This window comes from Rhyacophila brunnea, unplaced genomic scaffold, assembly GCF_057557595.1.
Source record: "Rhyacophila brunnea isolate RB1 unplaced genomic scaffold, BYU_Rbru_1.0 scaffold_20, whole genome shotgun sequence".
NCBI lineage: Eukaryota > Metazoa > Arthropoda > Insecta > Trichoptera > Rhyacophilidae > Rhyacophila > Rhyacophila brunnea.
The window spans coordinates 29,426,833-29,445,786 of NW_028232860.1; the positions used below are offsets into that span (position 1 = coordinate 29,426,833).

Consider the following 18,954-nt stretch of genomic DNA (forward strand, 5'->3'; position numbering starts at 1 on the left):
GGCATATATTAAAATGAATACTCAGTATCAAAAGAGACTCGTACGCCGAAGAAGAAAGTTTTCGTACAATAATATGTAGGTAAGTATCAATAAAGGAAATTTGATAAATTATTGCTAAACAAATAAAAGCCATGTTTATAAATTGATAAAATAATACTTTATTCTAACAAGGCACTCGAGCACATCAGCGCATCGCACATTGTACATAATAAATATCGCCACATATAATCGTCATATCAAAATAAAACAATTCATTAATATTTAGCTTAACACAATAACAGTCTTTGTTGTGGACGGATTTTAGATTATCATGCACCTAATTATTTTGATGCAATGCTTTTGTGAGAAATAGCAAATAACAATTTGATCATACTAAAATAGAAATAATGAATAACTTAATAAACTAAGAGGTAGGCCAACCGTCGCTCACCACGCTCAACAATCTGGCCGAGTTAATGAAAAACTACGATTGCATATATACAAAAGAAAATTATGTATTTAAATAATTATATTGAATGTAGGTAATAAATATTTTATTGAGAAACATGATCATATATAAAATAAAACAAATCTTACAATGGTTCTTTCTTGACCTTTCATTATAAATTTTGTGACTACAGTGAAACCCTGATTTTATATTTTCGACGGGACTGGCAAAAATTGGGGTATAGAAATTTAAAAAAATACTTTTTATTAAAAAATCATATGAATCGGTTTGGATTTGATTTGGAATAATCAGGATCGGTTTTATGTAAACATTTAAAATTTATTTCAAGCGGACAAAGCCGGTTCCGATTTTCTTTTTTATGAGTAAAATTCTATGAAATGGCTATCCAACGGTCAACCTAAGTATGAACAGTTGGGAAATGCACTAGAAATCACTCGGATGGATGTAGTCTGAGATGGAATAAGGACGGCGGAGAAGAGATTCAGAACTCCCAAGAGTCCAGCCACTTCAAACCGCGCATCGTGGAGTTGGCCTCGGTGGACATGGGCCCGTCCATGCCGTACGCCAGCGGTGCAAACAGGTAGAAGCTGTAGAAGATGGCCGCCGTCACCCCGCCTACTACCGTTTGAACGAATGTCTTCCCTGAGATTTCTCCCAGATAACTTTTGATGCTGGATATCAAATAGTCCAACAGCACACCTGTAATTGACGCAGACAATGTCGATGTTAATGTACATTGACCAAGGTAACATAGTGTCTTAAGTTGCCTAGTCGTTTCGATTGTCCGGGATGACCTATGATAGCATTACATTATAAGAAACTTTTTGTTCTGGAGTTTTAAATTTAATTTTCAATATTAAGCAGTTTGAGTAAATGTCTTCGGGTTTCATTTTCAATTGAATTATTTATTGAAACGCCTCCATAAAAAGAAAAATACCAGACATTTAAAATTAGGTACATATTTACTGAGCAGAGTGATTTTAATTTGTTCATTGCTTATAATTGGCCACTCACCTGTGAGCATGGAGCTGAAGACGAGAGCGGGGAAGTAGTGATGAAAGTACAGAACTCTTCCCATGGCCCAAAACGGAATGTAGTGCAGCATCCAACCCACGCTGAGCCACACTGCCGCATTCAGAAGGGCCGCATGTCCACCTTTTAAGTTAACGCCGATTAAAATCTAGGAAATATTGTTGCTTCCGCATTTACAATTATAAAAGCCATATGATTAATTTATATTTGTACTCTTTTGAGCATTCATTACCCCCAAAGCATTCACTTTTACTCCATTCAGGTTTATTTACCTCCGGTCTACGCACAGGACCGATTGACTAGATCTCAATAGAAAATTTGTTTACGGTTTAATGTCTGAGGTCAACCACAGAATGTCTCATCAATATAATTAGTACACAAGAATTGAAATAATTCAATTACTATGTATTGTGATCTCGTTTATTTCATGATAATTCGCAATGGTGTTCCATAGGAAAGTACCTAGGGGCGGCAGGTTATATGAAATTATGGTGAAGCCGGCTAGTATGGCGAAAAAGTATGGTGGGGCGGGCTGGTAATCAATTTGTGCCAAAATTTGAACGTTAACATTATATTATATGGGTACGTTATAGTGACCAAAGTAAATCCTCTGTGATGCCCTGAACTTTTTTTTTATCGCGTCGCTATTTTTCGTAAGTTATCTGCTATTGTTGGCCTACTTCATTCAGCTGTATGAGAAAGCCGATACCATGCCCCTCTTTTAATTTAATACCTCTATGGAAAATACATATCATTAATGTTACTGTGAACTTACTTTGAGCATTTTCATCATCCAAATATCCTCTCTTTCTGAGGACAGAGTTGGCAATGAAGATTATAAGGAAGAGGATGAGAAAGGCGAGGTTGACCCACCAGATGATAGGGTTGCCGAGCAAATAGATTCTGTGAGCGCTGCCTGAAAAGAATTGGCCCTGCAAAAGATAAAAGATTTACTTTTCAATCATTTTAGATTTAACAAAATAATTACAGCATACACGATCAAGAACAGAGAACAGTTTATTACTTAGTTAATTTATTATCTTGCACATCAAATTTACACGAATTGTCTGTCGACGGCTTCTCTGGATGCGATTTTTAAAATTCACAGGTGAAAAAATATGTTGACAGAGGTAAAAAAAATAGTTCTTAACTTTGATTCTGAAAGGAATACCCTAAATTCGCTAGTAAAAACTATTTACGACCGAGAGGTAAATTTTCCAAATCGGCCAATTTTCAATTTTGAGAAAATCTAGCACCTGTTCCTGCCATCCAGCTTATTTTTTAACTCCATATCCCCGGTAAAAAGTATATTAGCATATGCCCCAGTCTCTGCCCCCGGTAACAGTTGTAAGTATATTAATAGTCTATGCCTGTCGTGAACAACAGTCGGCAACATCGTGTAGAAGACAATTTCGTTCACAGTTCTGAATAATAAAATATTGGTTAAAAATCGTGACAATGTCAGCGATTATGTCGAGAAAAAGAAAAGTAGACAGAGGGTGTTGTCGATTTCAAGACAAGTGGACGGAGGATTATTTCTTTATTTTGAATAAAGGTTTACCTGTACGTTTGCTGTACAACAAATCCATATCCGTCAACAAAGAATACAACTTGAAGAGACACTTTACTTCGAGACATGCGAATCACCAAAAGATTGATTGACAAATGTGAAAAGATAAAATACAGAAGATGAAGAAGAACTACCCAGCAGCAAATGTTCAACAAGTAAGGAATGCATCACGATAGTGTTGTCAAAGCCAGCTTTATGTCAAGCCAAAAAATTGCAAAGCATTTCTCTGACGGATAGGATGGCTAATAATATTATAATAAGTTTGAAAGAAAGGCATATTGGATTGGAAGCATTTTTCGTCAGATGCCTCCGATACAGCACTGGCAATATTTATTCGAGGAGTTGACGTGGAAGATACATTTGAAGCAGTCAACACAGTTTTCGGAAGCTTTGGGCTTAAATGGATTTCATTATCTGGCATGTGCACCGATGGAGCCCTTGCAATGGTCGTTGTACGGAAGGGATTTATTGGAGAAGTTTAGGGAAGAGTAATAGAATTACAGATGCATCCAAAAAATTTAACAATTTTTCATTGCACCAACAAAATTTGTTAGCAAAATCTATTGAATTCAAGAATGTTATGGAGGTAGTAGTAGTAATCAGCATTAACTTTATTAAAGCCTTTATTAACCAACATTAACTTTATCATGGGCCCCCCTACCTATCGCTAAGGATAAAGTCAGTGTGATGCTCTACAGTAGCATTTTCCAAATGGTGTATGCGGTAAAATTAATCTGTATATTTAGTGTTCTATCGTATATTTTAATACATCCATTGGAATTATGGAGATGTCGAGTATTGATACACAATTAAAAATTGTATCGTAGAACCACATTATTTAAAATAATAATAATGTTTAAAGAAAATAGCGCTGCAGGCGACTTCTTTTACTATTAAAGCAAATTTCTGATGTGGGTTTATCTCATTTATTTGGTCGACTCGCCTCGCCGGGCCCCTCCAGGCTAGAGCCCTGTCAGCCCCCCCCTCGTGGGGGCCATGAACTTTATTAAAGCCTTTATGAACCAACATTAACTTTATGAAACGATTCAATGATTTGAGACAAGATAATGCATATTTTATGGACATACACGGACACTAAACGAACTGAATTTTAAATTAGAAAAACATGGACAATTGGTTTTCAAAGTTTTTTGTAATAAACAAAGATTGTTGAAAAATCAGATAGTTAAAAATTGTTTCCATTTCCCACTCTGGCAACTCATAAAAGTATCACATAATAAATAGGTATTATGCAATCCTGATGGAAATGAACTGAAACTAATTTGATACAAGGTTTGCTATATATTGTGGCACAAAACTTACAGATGGAACTTCAGGGGGATTTAGTGCTAAAACCAGAATTTAACAACATTGCTTTGATGGATTTTTATAAATTTTTTTTTGTTTAAGAAAACAAATTTACGCTCCTCTGTAAGACAAATCATTTATCTTATTGGCAGCGCATATACGTGTGAACAATTTTTTTTGTAGATGAAAACAATAAATCAAAAAGTTGTATAAGTTTAATAACATTCGTATATTTTGAAATCACTATTTATAATACTAATGTTATTTCATTAATTATATAAATAAATGAAATAAGAAGTACACGGCGACTTGTTTCAATTCATTTATTTAATAATTTGGTCCGGCCCTCGACTCGGGAGACGGAATGATAATTTTGCCCCAGAACTATGATAGGTAATGCACCTGCACTAGAGGGATTATAGTTTATATTGTCATATGCTCCCTGTGGTGTAAAATCCCTTTCACAGGTTGCTCGGCCAGAAAAAAGGATTCAAAGATTCCTCCGACCGAATTGACTCTTGAAATCTGTATAAGATCAATTCACCATTCGAACCGAGGCTTATTGCATATATCGTGCGGGGAAAACTGGACAATTTAAATTACCCTGTAATTGAGCGGCCACTGCCAAGGTTGAGAGGTGACTTCGCCCTCTTTGGGCTTGAGACCTGCGTTACCCTGAAACATGACAGCGTGCGATTCCATGAACCTCTCCAAGAATGACGGGGCGTACACGTCGAAGCTCACCACGGGCACTGAAACAATTTTTAAAATCGGTTTATTCCTGGACGGGTTCCACATAACATTGCAATCGTTCAATTAAGATAAACCAGGATTTCTAATATAGATTTTGAGACACAACTTTGACCTTTTGACAGTTTTTTGCATCTGCGAAATTGGCACAATTTTATATATAGGTACTGAAAATGTTTACGAGGTTCTGTCATGTCGTGCAAAATATAAAATCGTCTTTCATATTATAATTTTCAGCGTAGATAGCAGGCGTTGCAGTCAACGACAATATATGAAAGCTTTAGGATATAATATTCGGGAACTGACACGCTTCAAAGTGGTTGTCTTCGACGTTCCAGAGAGCGTGAGCATCTCGTAGATTAGGATTGCAGGAGACCTCCTGCTGCTCGTAGGCCCAGCGCGGCAGCTGGCGTCCGGCTGAGGTGAGAGCGCACGCCTGCAGGAAGTGCACCAGCTGGATACGGCTCGACACTGTCAGAACTTCATCTCCTTCCCGACCTCCCTTCACCACCACCCGCCATACGTCATTCGCGTCCCCCACGCCTTTCTGCAATGGAACAATCACATTTTGGATAATATTGTTAGGAATATTAATATAAATATTATAATAGTATTTTCCAAAGATATTAAAGAAAAACCTTCTTCTGTGGAGATTGCAATCATTAGCTTTAGTAACATTCTTAAACCACTGCATGTATTTTTTGAGTGTTGGAATGTTCAAAATACCTTTTTAGAATGAGTTGTTATTTATATGAAAAATCGTGTAAAATCACAAATAACAGTACATAAAACAACCAAAGAGTGTCAACAGCAAACCACCATTTGCATTTTATTGACAAAACAATGTACATGTGTATGTAATCGTAATCAATACTGCCAACACACCTATTAGCCAACATTACTTTTCTATAGTTACCGATTTAGCCAGACTGAAGAAAACGGTTTAGAATGACTTTCAAGTGTTGTAATAAAGAGTTCGATGGACTCCCCTTTATTGGTCCAAACTTTTTGGTATTTGCTTACTTATGTGCGGTGTAAATGACAACTCTGCTATTCTAATTATGTATTGTCAAACTGTGCGTCTCTGATAACTAATAACTATGAAATTGGTAACATCAGTTGTTTGTCTGTTCAAATAATAAATAAAGTCAGGCAGATAATGCTAGATTATAAAAGTAGATGTCAAACAGCATTAACAGTTGAGAAGCCTAACTTGTTCGAGACAATCTTTCGCTCTAATGCTCGCCCCATAATCGAAATGTCTCTCTTTTATTTATTATTTTTTTTTTCTTCATATTGCTGGTCTAATGGAAAGACATGGTTATATAAAAGAAACACTTTGATAAATGTAAGGAATTGAAAATATCTCTAAAAATTGCAGAAAAAGTATGAAAAACAAAATATAACATATTAAAATGTTTTATTTTTATAATATATCTATTTAACTCACAACTAGGATAATTCAAAATGACATTTCGTGAGCCTAATACTACAAGGTTCTAAGTGTTCGTCCTTGAAAAAACAAACCCAACAAAGAAGTGGTATTCTAAGCTACCTCATTGTTACTTTTGTTTCTCCAAGGACAAACACTTAGAACCTTGTAGTTCTCCACTCGCGATTTGTCTATTCGGTCAAACAGTCGGTGGGTCTGGTCGAGTCTGCTGGTGCAATTTGGGTATTATACATAATGGCGATGGTTTACCTCTCCATAGCCGGTGACTTGGAGGTGTTTCTTGGTAAGGGGAGCGGGCTCCCGATGCGAGTGCAGATTGCGGCCGGTGCTCTTGTGCTCCAGTCGGATGAGATCTCCCTGCTTCAGGATAATTACCCCCTCCGCCTTCTCCTTGTCATACGGCTTCACCACCCACTTGTTGTTTTCATCCTTGTGGGTGTACGTGGTCACCTGTGTAATAATATAATATATAAATAAACATACATACTGTGAAATGCGAAGCAGTGCGCGAATTTTATTTGACAGCAATGCGTATGCCTGAACAATGTATTTCATATTTTGCATCGAGCACGAGTTTGACTAGCGACCACTAGAGGCCACTAGGTGAGGAGATGGTAGTGCCCGAAGTGGTCAGTAGCGTAATCAATGCCAGTCAGCACACGCGAGTTTTTCGAATATGGTTTGTGTGTGCAGAACTTTGAAAAGGTCGCATTTTATAATGCTATGGCAGTCAAACTAATGCAAATCTTGTTGCTCTCGTGGTCTACAGGTAACTTACTTATTTATACACGTGCCTGGATGACACAAATGATAATGGAATGTATGGTAGGTAGGATGAGAATTTTGGATAGGAAAATGGTCACCATAATAATTGGCGCAAACCAAGTAATAAAAATAATTATTTATGTTTAGATAATAATAATAAAACAATAATTTTGACATTATTATTTCTAGCAAAACTATTTAAAACTGCAAACCAGGCAGTATTTCCCCTCCCTGTTTTTTTTTTAAAATTTACTGTTGAATACCTATTGATATTGAAATCCATTTCAAAGTTTTCTAGACTTCATACGTTTTCCAAGAAATCAACAAGGTTTTAAATTCTCATAAATGCTTGCAAAGTATTCATTGCTTTTCGGTTATTGTTTGATATGAGTAAAAAAAGAGCGAATTATGTACCTGCTGCTGCCTTGCTCCCACGTTTTCGGGGTAGAGATGATAGTGGGAATGAAGGTAGCCCCCGCCCGTCTTGTGATTCTTGAGTGTGATGAGAGAGCCGTACGCTACATGGCGCGGCAGAGACGCATTGTGAAGTGAGTTGCCGATCAACTGCGACTGGAATCCTGACGAGTAGAAGCCATCGCCGTTCCCACTAAAAATACCGCACAATAATGTTAAGAAATCATTAAATTTGCTACCTATTTGTTTTATTTGGAAACCGGGCAGTCCAACCTATCTCGACGAATGATGTCTGTCGTTTAGTATCCGAGAGCTAACACCTGTCAAAGCATTACAAGGAAAAGAATACACTGGTACGGTTTACTTATTGAATTGGTTAGTACTAAACTTTGGTTGGTAGTTCTTTATGTTTAAAACTTGGATGTTGTTTTTTCTATAGATTAGCTGATCAAATCAAGTCAAATCAAATTTATTTTACATATAATGAACATAACAAATTACAAATTCAAAGCGTTCACGACATGATATAAAATAAGTATTAATAATTTTTAAAATAAAAATACAGAGAAATGTGACTTAATAATACAATAAGTAATAAAATAAGAAATCAAACAAGAAAAGAAATAAAATAAAGCAATGGCAATTAATAGTATCTCAGCATATTTTTCCACTCTGGACTATACTATACTCCATCTAGGCAATTTACTTTATAACTGTGTAACAGCAATTTAATGTTAATGTTTATCAAAAATGAGTCCAAACTGATTTTTCCCTCGTAACATGAAATTTACCTTCTGTTCAAAACGCTTAGATGGATCCAAAAGAAGAAAATGTAAAGAATAATGGGCCAGATTATTAACGTGATCGCCCTCGCCATGAGATGCTTTATGGTCTCGCTCTGAAAGAAAAAAGCGAAATAAATAAAAATCTTCTCATGGATTCTGTATAATGATAAATTAGCGAAGCGGCAAATACGCACGGCAGGTTTGGCGAGGTCGCCTAGAATTTCCCAGAGGTCGGCAATGGTTCGCAGGCCGCCCAGGACCACGATGAAGAGGCCCACGAACTTGACGGAGGTGGTGCACGCCAGCATCGTGCCCAAAAACATTTGCCACACCAAAAAATTGCGCGAAAATGGGGACTCCCTCCGCTCTGTGCACGATGTCACCTGAATTGTAAACCATGTTCAATATAGATAAAATAAAAGAAAAATAATTACATTTTAAAGTTACAACAATCACGCTCAACTGCATGCTGAGCTTTGAGGATAAACGCTTGTGGTAGATGGCAGGTATCTTGGAAAATAATTTTGTTTAATTTTTTTTAAACTGTAGATAGATGTGCATGACTTTGTCAAAAATGAGGAGAGAGGGGACCGTGCAACCTCTCCGGCTGATCTGGTCATGCCCTATGGATGCCTAGAGAGAGAGGTAGAGAGAGTCTCAATCTGCCCTGCCATTTGTTTGAGTCTGACGTTGCAAAAGGCCGCTGAATGCCATCTGCATGATGTATGCGGTGGTGAAAAGAGATGTTTGATGTTAGCATGGTGTTAGACTGGGAAATGAGATCGATAAAGAAGAAAAAGAATGGTATGTAATAAATATCGTAGGTGGCGTCAGAGCCAATTTAAAAAAAATAGATTTGTATGTCGTTTTTCCCCATTCTATTAGACGTGAAAAAATGCATCGGTTGGTGAATTAAAATCTTAGAATCGACTAATATTTCTCTTGTTATCGGTTTAACCCAATACTGCATATGAATCATAAAACGGAAGAACCATTATTCTAATTAGGCAAAAGCAAATCTGGGCATCGATTCCCTAACTTGGGAGATACAAAGTGGTAACAGGGTTCTTGTCTCTCTATTTACATTGACGATATCGTTACGACGAATTCCGGTATAATCTTATAATAAATGAATACGATTTTACAACGTTTTTCTTAGCTCGTATTCTTATTTGTACGGTGGTTCTTTGTCCGGTACAAATCTTGCAATCGATTTTTAACTAACTTCCTGACCATGCTAGACATTTGAAACTTTTAGAATATATCAGATCACGATGCCAATGCATTTTTTTAATACTTTTAGCCATCTTTAAGTAGAATTGAATTCATTTTCAGTTAATTCTGTTTTGTATGAAAAGTTATTTCGACGCCATTATTGGTTTCTAGGGGTCTGGGGTCCAAGCAACTAAATTATTAATATATATACGTGCGTTACTATGGAAATCAATATGACATGTCAAAATGACATTTCAGTATTATTTATACCAAGTACAAATTTTTTTTGATCGTTTAAGCTAGTCAAGTCAAGTTTATATGATTCAACAGAAAATTTAAAAATGTTGTATATAAAAAGTTCTTTTTATCTTGTAATTATTTAAGTTAAAACCGCTAGCTTGAAGAGTCATAAAACAGTTCACACCTAAAGCCATCCATTTGTATCCATACAGCACAGAATGACATATACGAGTATCTGGAATTGTACAATTTGCATGGATACATTAGGTCTTAGGCCTTAGGGTGTAGTGTTACTGTAGTAAAGTTGATCCGACAGATTACAGAGATATCTATCTCATATCAGTTTGGTGATATATCATTTTTTCCATCTATGTATTTTATCATTTCGCACTTGATTTACATCAGTGATGACCTATTAATGTTGTTTTTATTTAAACATTATTTAATGCGCAATAAGAGTGATCTGATCGAGATAGACCTAACGGTAACGCAAGCCAATATCAGATTGATCATGACAAAGATTAGATTGATGATTAAGAACAGTGTACCGTGTACACAATATCGATCGAAATCAAGATTTTCAATTGCGTTCTAGTCTGGGTGATATTATATAAGTGCTCACACCAATCAAGATGAACCTGATAGATTGCTGGATAGATAGAATGGTTAATCTCAATGGCGAATCTCACATTAATTTTACTTTTTCCACAGCTACTAGAATGCTCGGTTTTCTAATGCGTCACTTCCTCGTGTAAATTTAAAATCATTACATTAACCCATTGCAGACAGAATTAATTTTTCAGGATCACTTAAAAAGGCACACTGATTACTAAAATTGATATAACTCATGTATTATTCATCCAATTCAAATAAATCTTTTAAATATTTATAGGTTTTGAATTTTTCTATTAAGTATTTACATTTTAGGTAAACTTTGTGTATAAGTGGAATGAAAAAAACATGTCAAATAGTTTTTTTGGGTTTCTTTAGCCTTTTTTTTAATACAAAACGACATAGATAAAAAGTCCATGATAGAAGTAAATAATAAAAGGAAGATATACTAAAACTGGAGCTAAATATAATACTCTTCAAGATTTTTAGAAGATGGAGGGCCATTTTATCTTTATTACTGTCTCCAACACCTTATACCTAGCGAACTGATCATTATTTTGACAAATTTAAATAAAAATAGATTTTATAAATCAAATATTTCTTAAAAAATATATTGGACTGTATATAACTAACATAAAATGATAGCTACATATATTATTAAATAATTTCAACTTTTAAAAAAATCAAAATATGATTAAATTTTTTGATTTTCATCATGTCCTGCATCCTGCAATACCGGCGCCAAATTGGCGCCGATAGGGGGCGATGAGTTAAGTGGATTTTTATACATTTCTTTTCTGCGGTTTTTCTTCTTATAATAAAGTTCTTTAAGCTTCGCTAACTGAAGCAATTTTCAATGGGGTATGATAAATTATAATATGTTTGCCCACGGTGAAGCAATGACTGATTGCTCGCCTCTGAAACAGTGGGTCTGCGGTTCAAATCCCGCATTTTGTAAAATTTACACGCTGTTTTTTGTCTGATCCAGAACCAGAAGAGGACCAACAACCATTGCTCTAAATTAAAATGTCCGTTAATATAACTTCCATATTACGTTTTTTTTTTCCGCCCATATCCGATCCTATTAAGATCATATGGGCCTCCACGGAGTGGAGGTTTGTATTAACAGATTTTGTTTTTACGAGAAATGGATGTCAGCCACTCGCTCAATCTATTAGGTCCACACTCTGACTCATACACAAATTGAAAAACAATATGTGTACTTGCCAGACCCAGGATTCGAACCTGGGACCCATGACGCTATAGGCCGACGCTTAAGCCGTTTGTCCGTACATGTTCAGACATTCAAATAGTACAGTTTATGAACTACTTCCGCCAACAGGTATACAGCATAATAAAATCGTATGTATCAGCAGTATAAAAAAATGTTTATAAAACAATAAAAGTATGACTATTGTTACCTTTGCCATTCCCAATATTGAGCCGCTCATAAAAAAGAGTAGTATCGGATCAAGCAATATGTACCGATTTAATGTCAAAAATCCAACATCTGTAACAAAAGAACAACTGAAAAGATTTAAAAAAAAAGTGGACAACTAGTCAGCACTACAACCCACTTTAGGTTATCTAAAATCTACTGATTTTTTAAAAATTTACTTCATATGGCAACAATGACTTATTACTGTATTATTGGCATCCTAATAGATTACACGACGATTTAATTCGTACATTTTTTTATCGATATACCCTTAGCAATATGCTTGCGGTTAAAAGATTTATTATTGAAATATGATGACAGAATGGGAGAGGAATTCATTACCAGATAAGTTTAATTGAATGAAAATCTTCCGGTAGACGTTTGTCTTGCGAGCGATAGTCGTCGATGAATTATTTCAAATCTAAAGAAAACCTCATCTTCAATTAATTTTGAAAGGTCCTCTTTTATAAAAAGTAAATAAATAAATTTACATCTGAATAATTGTAAAAAAATATATTTTTATTTATTAAGTGTGTAAATTAGGAAATATATTAATAAGGTACTGGTAAATTTGCAATAAACTATTATGAAATATTTTGGTTTTTTTTAATTTAATTTATTTGACACAACCTTTATTTTTTAAGATTTTTTTATAAAATCTGACACGTTTGCAGAAAGCAGTAAGAAGTACAGGTTCGTCATTCCTGCTCTAGGATTCTTGGGTACCTTTCATTTTTGAGAAATGGCGTTCCTTAACAGAATCGATCCAGTTTCACAAGCGAAAATACAAAGGATCACAATACAGTGTACAGCATGATATTGTGTTTTTCGCCATGTACCTACCATTTTCAATATGACTCAATTTTTTCAATCTCTGTTGATAATACCCATCCCATATAATAATATGCATAATGTTTTTAATATTGTGATGATGACTTGAATGATTGTGTCACGGACTTTTAAGGGGCAACAATATATTCTAATTTTCTATATATATATCGCAGTCCACTCACCGTATACAGCAATATGTAATAACATTTACACCATATGATCAGAATGTACCTACATAAATTATATAAAAACAAAGGACATCAAAAAGTCAATTTCAAATGTAAAGTAGAATCATTAAGCCATTGACTGTATACTGTTCACACATTTTAATAGTTCTGTATTGTACGTATGTAATTACATATTGCTGATTTTTCACAGGATTTTATGGCGTGTGTGAGACAGGAATGATATTTTTATTCAATTATATTTACTGACGAAATCGTAGAGAGAAATAAAATGTATACATTACTCTTAATTCAGGCAATCACCCTAAAATTTCTTTAAAATGCCTGGTGGATTGCAATCAACGTCTTACCTGAACCTTCTCCTCCTAGTTGCGTCACACAATTTCTATTTGGTAATAGTAATGCATATAACCTGAAGTGGACGAGTGGTAGAATGTCAAATTCTGAAGCCACAGGTTGTGGGTTCGAATTGTCCAGCAAATTCACATGTTGACTTTGTAATGTGTGTTTGAATCCAGAATGAGGACTTAATAGATTGATTTTGGGAGGCAGCCAAGATCCACGTTGTTGAGTGGGATTGTACAGTAGTAGCCGATGATAATAACAATACAAATTGTAGCACATTATTTTTTGTCTCGTAGTGAAGAATGAAAACTTACCGCATAAAATGAATATGGTGCCGAGCGTCGCCGATATCAAAGATTTGGTCATCTCCCAAGAAGTGAGAAACGTCAGAGGGACAATGGCCGCTCCGAGAAATGTGCAGAACTGCAATGGGTAAGAATAAAAAAAAGATATATATCACAAATAAATTAACAATTGAGAAAGTTATCATTGTACCAAAGGTGAATTGACTCATATCAAAAACCCATCAACGTTTTCCCATGGTACACAGAATGGTAGTTTAAATAGACTCACGATCCGCATGCCTTCATAGTTGGTTCCCTCGTACTTGTCTCCCGGCTTCTCAAACGGGAAGGTTCCGTCGTAGCCTGTCAATTTACCCGACAGTGCTATCAGCATCTAAACCAAAAATATATACATGTAGTAAATCAAGAATGATATACTGTAACCGCCACCTAGTCAGAAGCCAAGCGCCCGTCTCCGAAGTCATGTATTTTGCTGGCAAAATGCTGCATATTGTTTTTTTCAATGTGTGTTTGATCCTGATTAATGTTTCAATGGGTCAGGCGAACGGTTAATAACAGTTCTTCATAATAAATATCTTTTAATCTAACACCTTGAGGAAGCCCTTTCCTCCGTTAGGTTAGGTTAGAGAAAATGGTAATTTAATTGAAATCATGTGTGAGGTTAATGATAGATACGAGCATTCCATTCTCTCATTCATTTTCTATATCACCAATGAATTGCGACTTTTATATGTTGGCCGATACATCATCACAGTTATTTCAGGTCCAAATTATTTCCTGCCCTTTAACTTAATCTCAATGTCCTGATGTCTGCCCCACCCCATAATGAAAACTGTAGACCGATGTCGGAACGGTACTCTGAAATATCATAATATAACAGGCAGGCATTCATTGGATATACATAGAGATACACGAAGAAGCGCAGAGAGGTATTGCAGTCGTATTGTGATCGGTCCGAGTCAGGATGTCCAGACTCTTGAGATAAGGTTTTCACTTGACTCAACTGAAGGTGTTACATCTTTTAGCATGCCTCTGCAATATAATGCAATATAATGGTACGACTTGCATAAATAGGCGAGATTCTGATAAAACAATGCCGAGTGAAAATATTAGAATTAGGCTAGCGTTTAGTATTAGACATTTCATTACCTTAAGGTTCTAAGTGACATTTTGGCCTAAAATGACTTTTTGGTGTGAAAAGGTTCCATTAGCCATATTCTATCATATACGATCATTTCAGAGTCATCTATTGTCAAATATGGGAATTAGCAGTATGCCGAAGTTCTATCTACATGTCTTTTTGTATTCAAAATATGACCATTCCAAATTTCAAACGCTCATAGCTCAAAACACGGTCAAGTGCAATTAGAACCTTTTCAAAGTAAGGTAGCGATTTGTTGCATCTCATTTATATTGACAGTTAATTTTGTTATCATATTTGGAAGAAACATTATGGTACACCTAGCTTCCTGAAAAGTTGTTCATATGTCTGAATCCCGTTATCATGACAGCCGCCCAATTATTTATATTTTAAAAACCCTAAATCAAATTATTATGCTGTACCTATACCGAATATGTAGCATAATTTTTACATTCCGATACTTATAGTGAAATTCCTTATAACCACCATCTGTTAGGTGAAGTATGTAGGTATAATTATTATTACAATAAATATAAGATTTCATAATATGACAACATAGAAATCTTCTCCAACATAATTAAACAATTTCCTTGTTGCTTATCGTATTAAAACAAACACGCCCAATATATTATTATGACTGATAATATGGGAGTAAATGATTACTATCATTTTTAGTCCTGTCAATAATAAAATTATTGTCTAACTATAAATCTCACTATTTTTTGATAATAGAAGCAATCATACATTTAAATCAATGATAACTCCGCACTCAACTAAATCTAAAGCTACAATGTTTGAGACGTTTATTTGTAATTGTAATAGATTTTTGAGTTTTCACCGCGTGTTCTTCTTCCTTCTTTCCTCGACTCGAGAGAGAATGGCCTTTGCAACAAGCCCGAAATGTCGAGGAGAAAAGGAAGAAGAACACGCGGTGAAAACCCAAAAATCTATTATGATAAATCTAAACCTATTTGCCGAAAATCTATCTATTTATCTATATTATATTCAGGGTACCACATGTGACATGACCGCCTCCATACAAGTTTAAGTATAGTTTGAGTATCGAACTGGAACCAGCTCTTAAAGCCTGGTTTCCACCGCGAGCGAAGAAGCATGAGCTAAACGAGATGAGTTTAACGAAGCAAGCTAAGTGCTAAGCCAGTAATATGCTGTAATGTTCACCAGAAAAGGGCTCGACGAGCCACCACAGTGTATTCTTTTAACTGTGTTTTCCATAAACATGGTAATTGCCGAACTGCTTCAATAATTTGCTTCATGATCGTTGCCTTCGAGCGACTAAACAACACTACATTTGGACGAGACACCGGGTGACACTCAAACCCATTAGACTCATTAAGTTAGCTCACATCATTCTAAAATTTGTCCCTCAATAAAATGGTGACCATGTTTCGCAAATTAGCCACCATACAATTTTAATGATTTTGGGGTATTTATTTATTAATGTATTATATAAGCGAGAGTTAACTGTATTCGTTGTCGGCATTTACCATTGTTGAGTGCGCATAGTGCCTGAAGATGCCGAAGGATGAAACCTGGGCAGCAAACGATTCAAATGGTTTAGTGCAAAACTTAAATCAATTAGAAAATAAGAATGTTGCACACATGTGGTCATGGAAAGTTCTTCCTGCAATACACCAGGTAAAACTTTGCAGACGGTTCTCATCGCTCACTCTCACTGGCACGGTATTTACCTACCTAAAAGGGTGTGGAGACGTGAAAGTATGCGGTCCATTGTATAAAAAACTTCATTCGTTTTGTAGCTTCATCAGCAGTAATAGTTACAAATCGATTTTTATCACAGTGCTCTGAAATAAAAAAATCTCAGAATACTCGGAGTAAGTGAACTGCAATGCAAAATGACTTTCAGTAAATACGATCATTAGAATTAGTGATTTATTATTCAGCTTCAGTTTTATAGTATAGATTATGAAAGGTCTATTTGCATGGAATACTGTTCCATAATTACCTTTCCCAACGGAGGATGCACGTCGAAAAAGAATGTCCTGTTGATATACCAACTGGCCATTTTGCCAAAGTGAGTCTCGTCCCAACTGGAATAATAGGTAATTTAACATACATAAGACTAGTATTGAATTGACAATAATTATTATGTGCTTCACAATCAGATTATGCTACAATTGGAAAAAAAGATAAATCAATGGGTACACGGAGAAAATGATAAAATGTGAGATGGTGGAAGGCTTACCAGACATGATCAGGCTCAGTCACCTTGTAAAATCTCGTGGCCGCCGTGACAATAAGAATTCCACCGAAAACCATCCACCATAACCTGCGAGGAAAACAATAAGAGATCATACTTACAAGAATATTCCAAATAACAAGCGTAATATACATATCGACAACTTACTTTACAGATTATTAATAACGCATTTCTTTGGATAGTTTGAGTTATGGTGATATTTTCGATTCAACACACTTAAGTAGGTACATTTAACAGTTTATATCGATAAAGAAAATGTCAATGAACACTGAAGGTGAATACCAGAAAAAAATATAGCAGCGTCGCTTCATCAAATGGTAACTGCAATGCCGTTTCAATGTTTACATATTATATCAATTAGCATCACTGTCAAAAACATTGGTGAAAGGCTGTGAAGATGATCAAATGTAAATAATATCCATATTATGTTCAACTTACGAGTTCGCTTCATTTTCATCCGCCTTCGAATCAGGTTTCGATTTAGCTGCCATGATTCAATTCAATTAAAGGAGCAGTCCGGAAAACTTGGTCTATTTGATAGGCCCTGTCACACGTAGCATACTTTTCATATTTGGCACAAAATTTGTAAACTTCGAAGAAACAGAAACAGAAACGTCAAATGACGTCAAACATAACTGTACTTCCGTTCATAGACAATTGATTAATTACCGGTCAAAGGAAATAATATTATTCGAATTTGACTTTGAAGTCCTCGAGAGAGGGTTTGCTCTTTCTTCTCCGCGTGAGGTTATATTCTACTAATTTATTTTCCTTTTTCTTGTCGTTGGTGATTCCTCCGTTTTTATTAACTGGTCATACCCGCGCGTCCATTTTGTATGTATGAAGTTTGGGACCCCTTTGTCTTCATTCTGGATTTGGCTTTCTTATTGTTTACATGTTGCATTTGACAGTTCATTCTAACTATAAAAAAAAAAAATATCTTGGATGAACGTTAAGTGATAGTTAAGTGAACGTTAAGTGATCAGTGATTATGGCGCAACATCTGAATGACTGTGAGGACGGTATTCTAAAAGTAACGGACACCAAACGGCGAAGCAGAACTGCTACAGGAAGAAAAGTTCAACGTACGAGCGTCGATTAAGATGCTGATGTTTGAGGTATCCTCGTTATGTACCTTATTTCAGCAGGAGGACCGGCAAGGAGTGGCACAACGCCCAAAAAACAATTCTTGGCGGCCCCTACGGACGTAGAGTTAGGTCTAAATGACAAGTTGCGTCGGTGCGACCACTCGTCATCAGCTAACCATCTGACGGAGAGGTCCATCGCAGCCCTCCAGAATGCGATGTTTTCCCAACGGGACAGCTTCTGAAAGGGTATGCAAGGGTTAGTGGATTGGGCAACCAATCCTCAAAACATCATAACAGCGATGAGCCTGTACTAAAAAATCAAAGAGGGTTTTGGGGACAACGCATAATAAAATTTGCGAGAACATGACTCAGATCCTTGCAGGAAGGATACCTTCACTCGGGAGGCACTATCAAGGATTCCTCCAAGCTGAGAGTCCCGGAAGGCCCTCGAACTCACATTATGGCCGGGGTACTCCCAAGGGGCGACGTCATGTGGGAAGGAAGTTCTCTATCGGAGGTACGGGCTCCACCAGGGATCCGTACTCTAAGCGGAGGTGACCGCATCTGGACGACCAACAACATTGGGGGCCGCTTAAGAGACTTTATGGGAGTCTGGATGGCGTAGTGTACCACCCCCAGCATTGGTAAAAATAATAGCCGTAGCCCGCGTAAGTCCTTCTTTACTTTTACGGAAAGAATTTCAAACGCAACAATAAGCAGAGGTCACTCTCGAGATCGAGGACTTAAAGAACTCAAGGGTTCTAGAAGAAGCGGGTCCAACTCCCCA

At 36.1% G+C, this 18,954-nt stretch overlaps 1 protein-coding gene across 1 annotated transcript; it reads right to left on the reverse strand.

Moving 5' to 3' along the window:
- Positions 1-138: 138 nt before the first annotated feature.
- On the reverse strand, positions 139-17,723 carry tw (Protein O-mannosyl-transferase 2). Its single transcript, XM_085948159.1, has 15 exons — positions 17,518-17,723; positions 17,065-17,148; positions 16,825-16,909; positions 13,965-14,069; positions 13,706-13,814; positions 12,014-12,102; positions 8,720-8,908; positions 8,532-8,638; positions 7,741-7,933; positions 6,811-7,011; positions 5,415-5,655; positions 4,962-5,110; positions 2,256-2,412; positions 1,463-1,603; positions 139-1,147 (listed from the first exon to the last, which is right to left on the reverse strand). The coding sequence occupies exons 1-15, from the start codon at positions 17,568-17,570 to the stop codon at positions 930-932; spliced, it is 2,121 nt and encodes a 706-aa protein (XP_085804285.1). The 5' UTR covers positions 17,571-17,723; the 3' UTR covers positions 139-929.
- Between the last annotated feature and the right edge of the window lie 1,231 nt (positions 17,724-18,954).

What these genes read in the sequence shown, in the direction of transcription:
- tw (XM_085948159.1), bottom strand. Translation starts at nt 17,570, where the DNA reads ATGGCAGCTAAATCGAAACCTGATTCGAAGGCGGATGAAAATGAAGCG. An exon ending in CAATATTGGGAATGGCAAAG is followed by an intron (nt 8,909 to 12,013) that starts GTAACAATAGTC and finishes TTTACAATTCAG; the next exon opens with GTGACATCGTGCACAGAGCG. An exon ending in AGACAACCACTTTGAAGCGT is followed by an intron (nt 5,111 to 5,414) that starts GTCAGTTCCCGA and finishes AAATTGTTTCAG; the next exon opens with TGCCCGTGGTGAGCTTCGAC.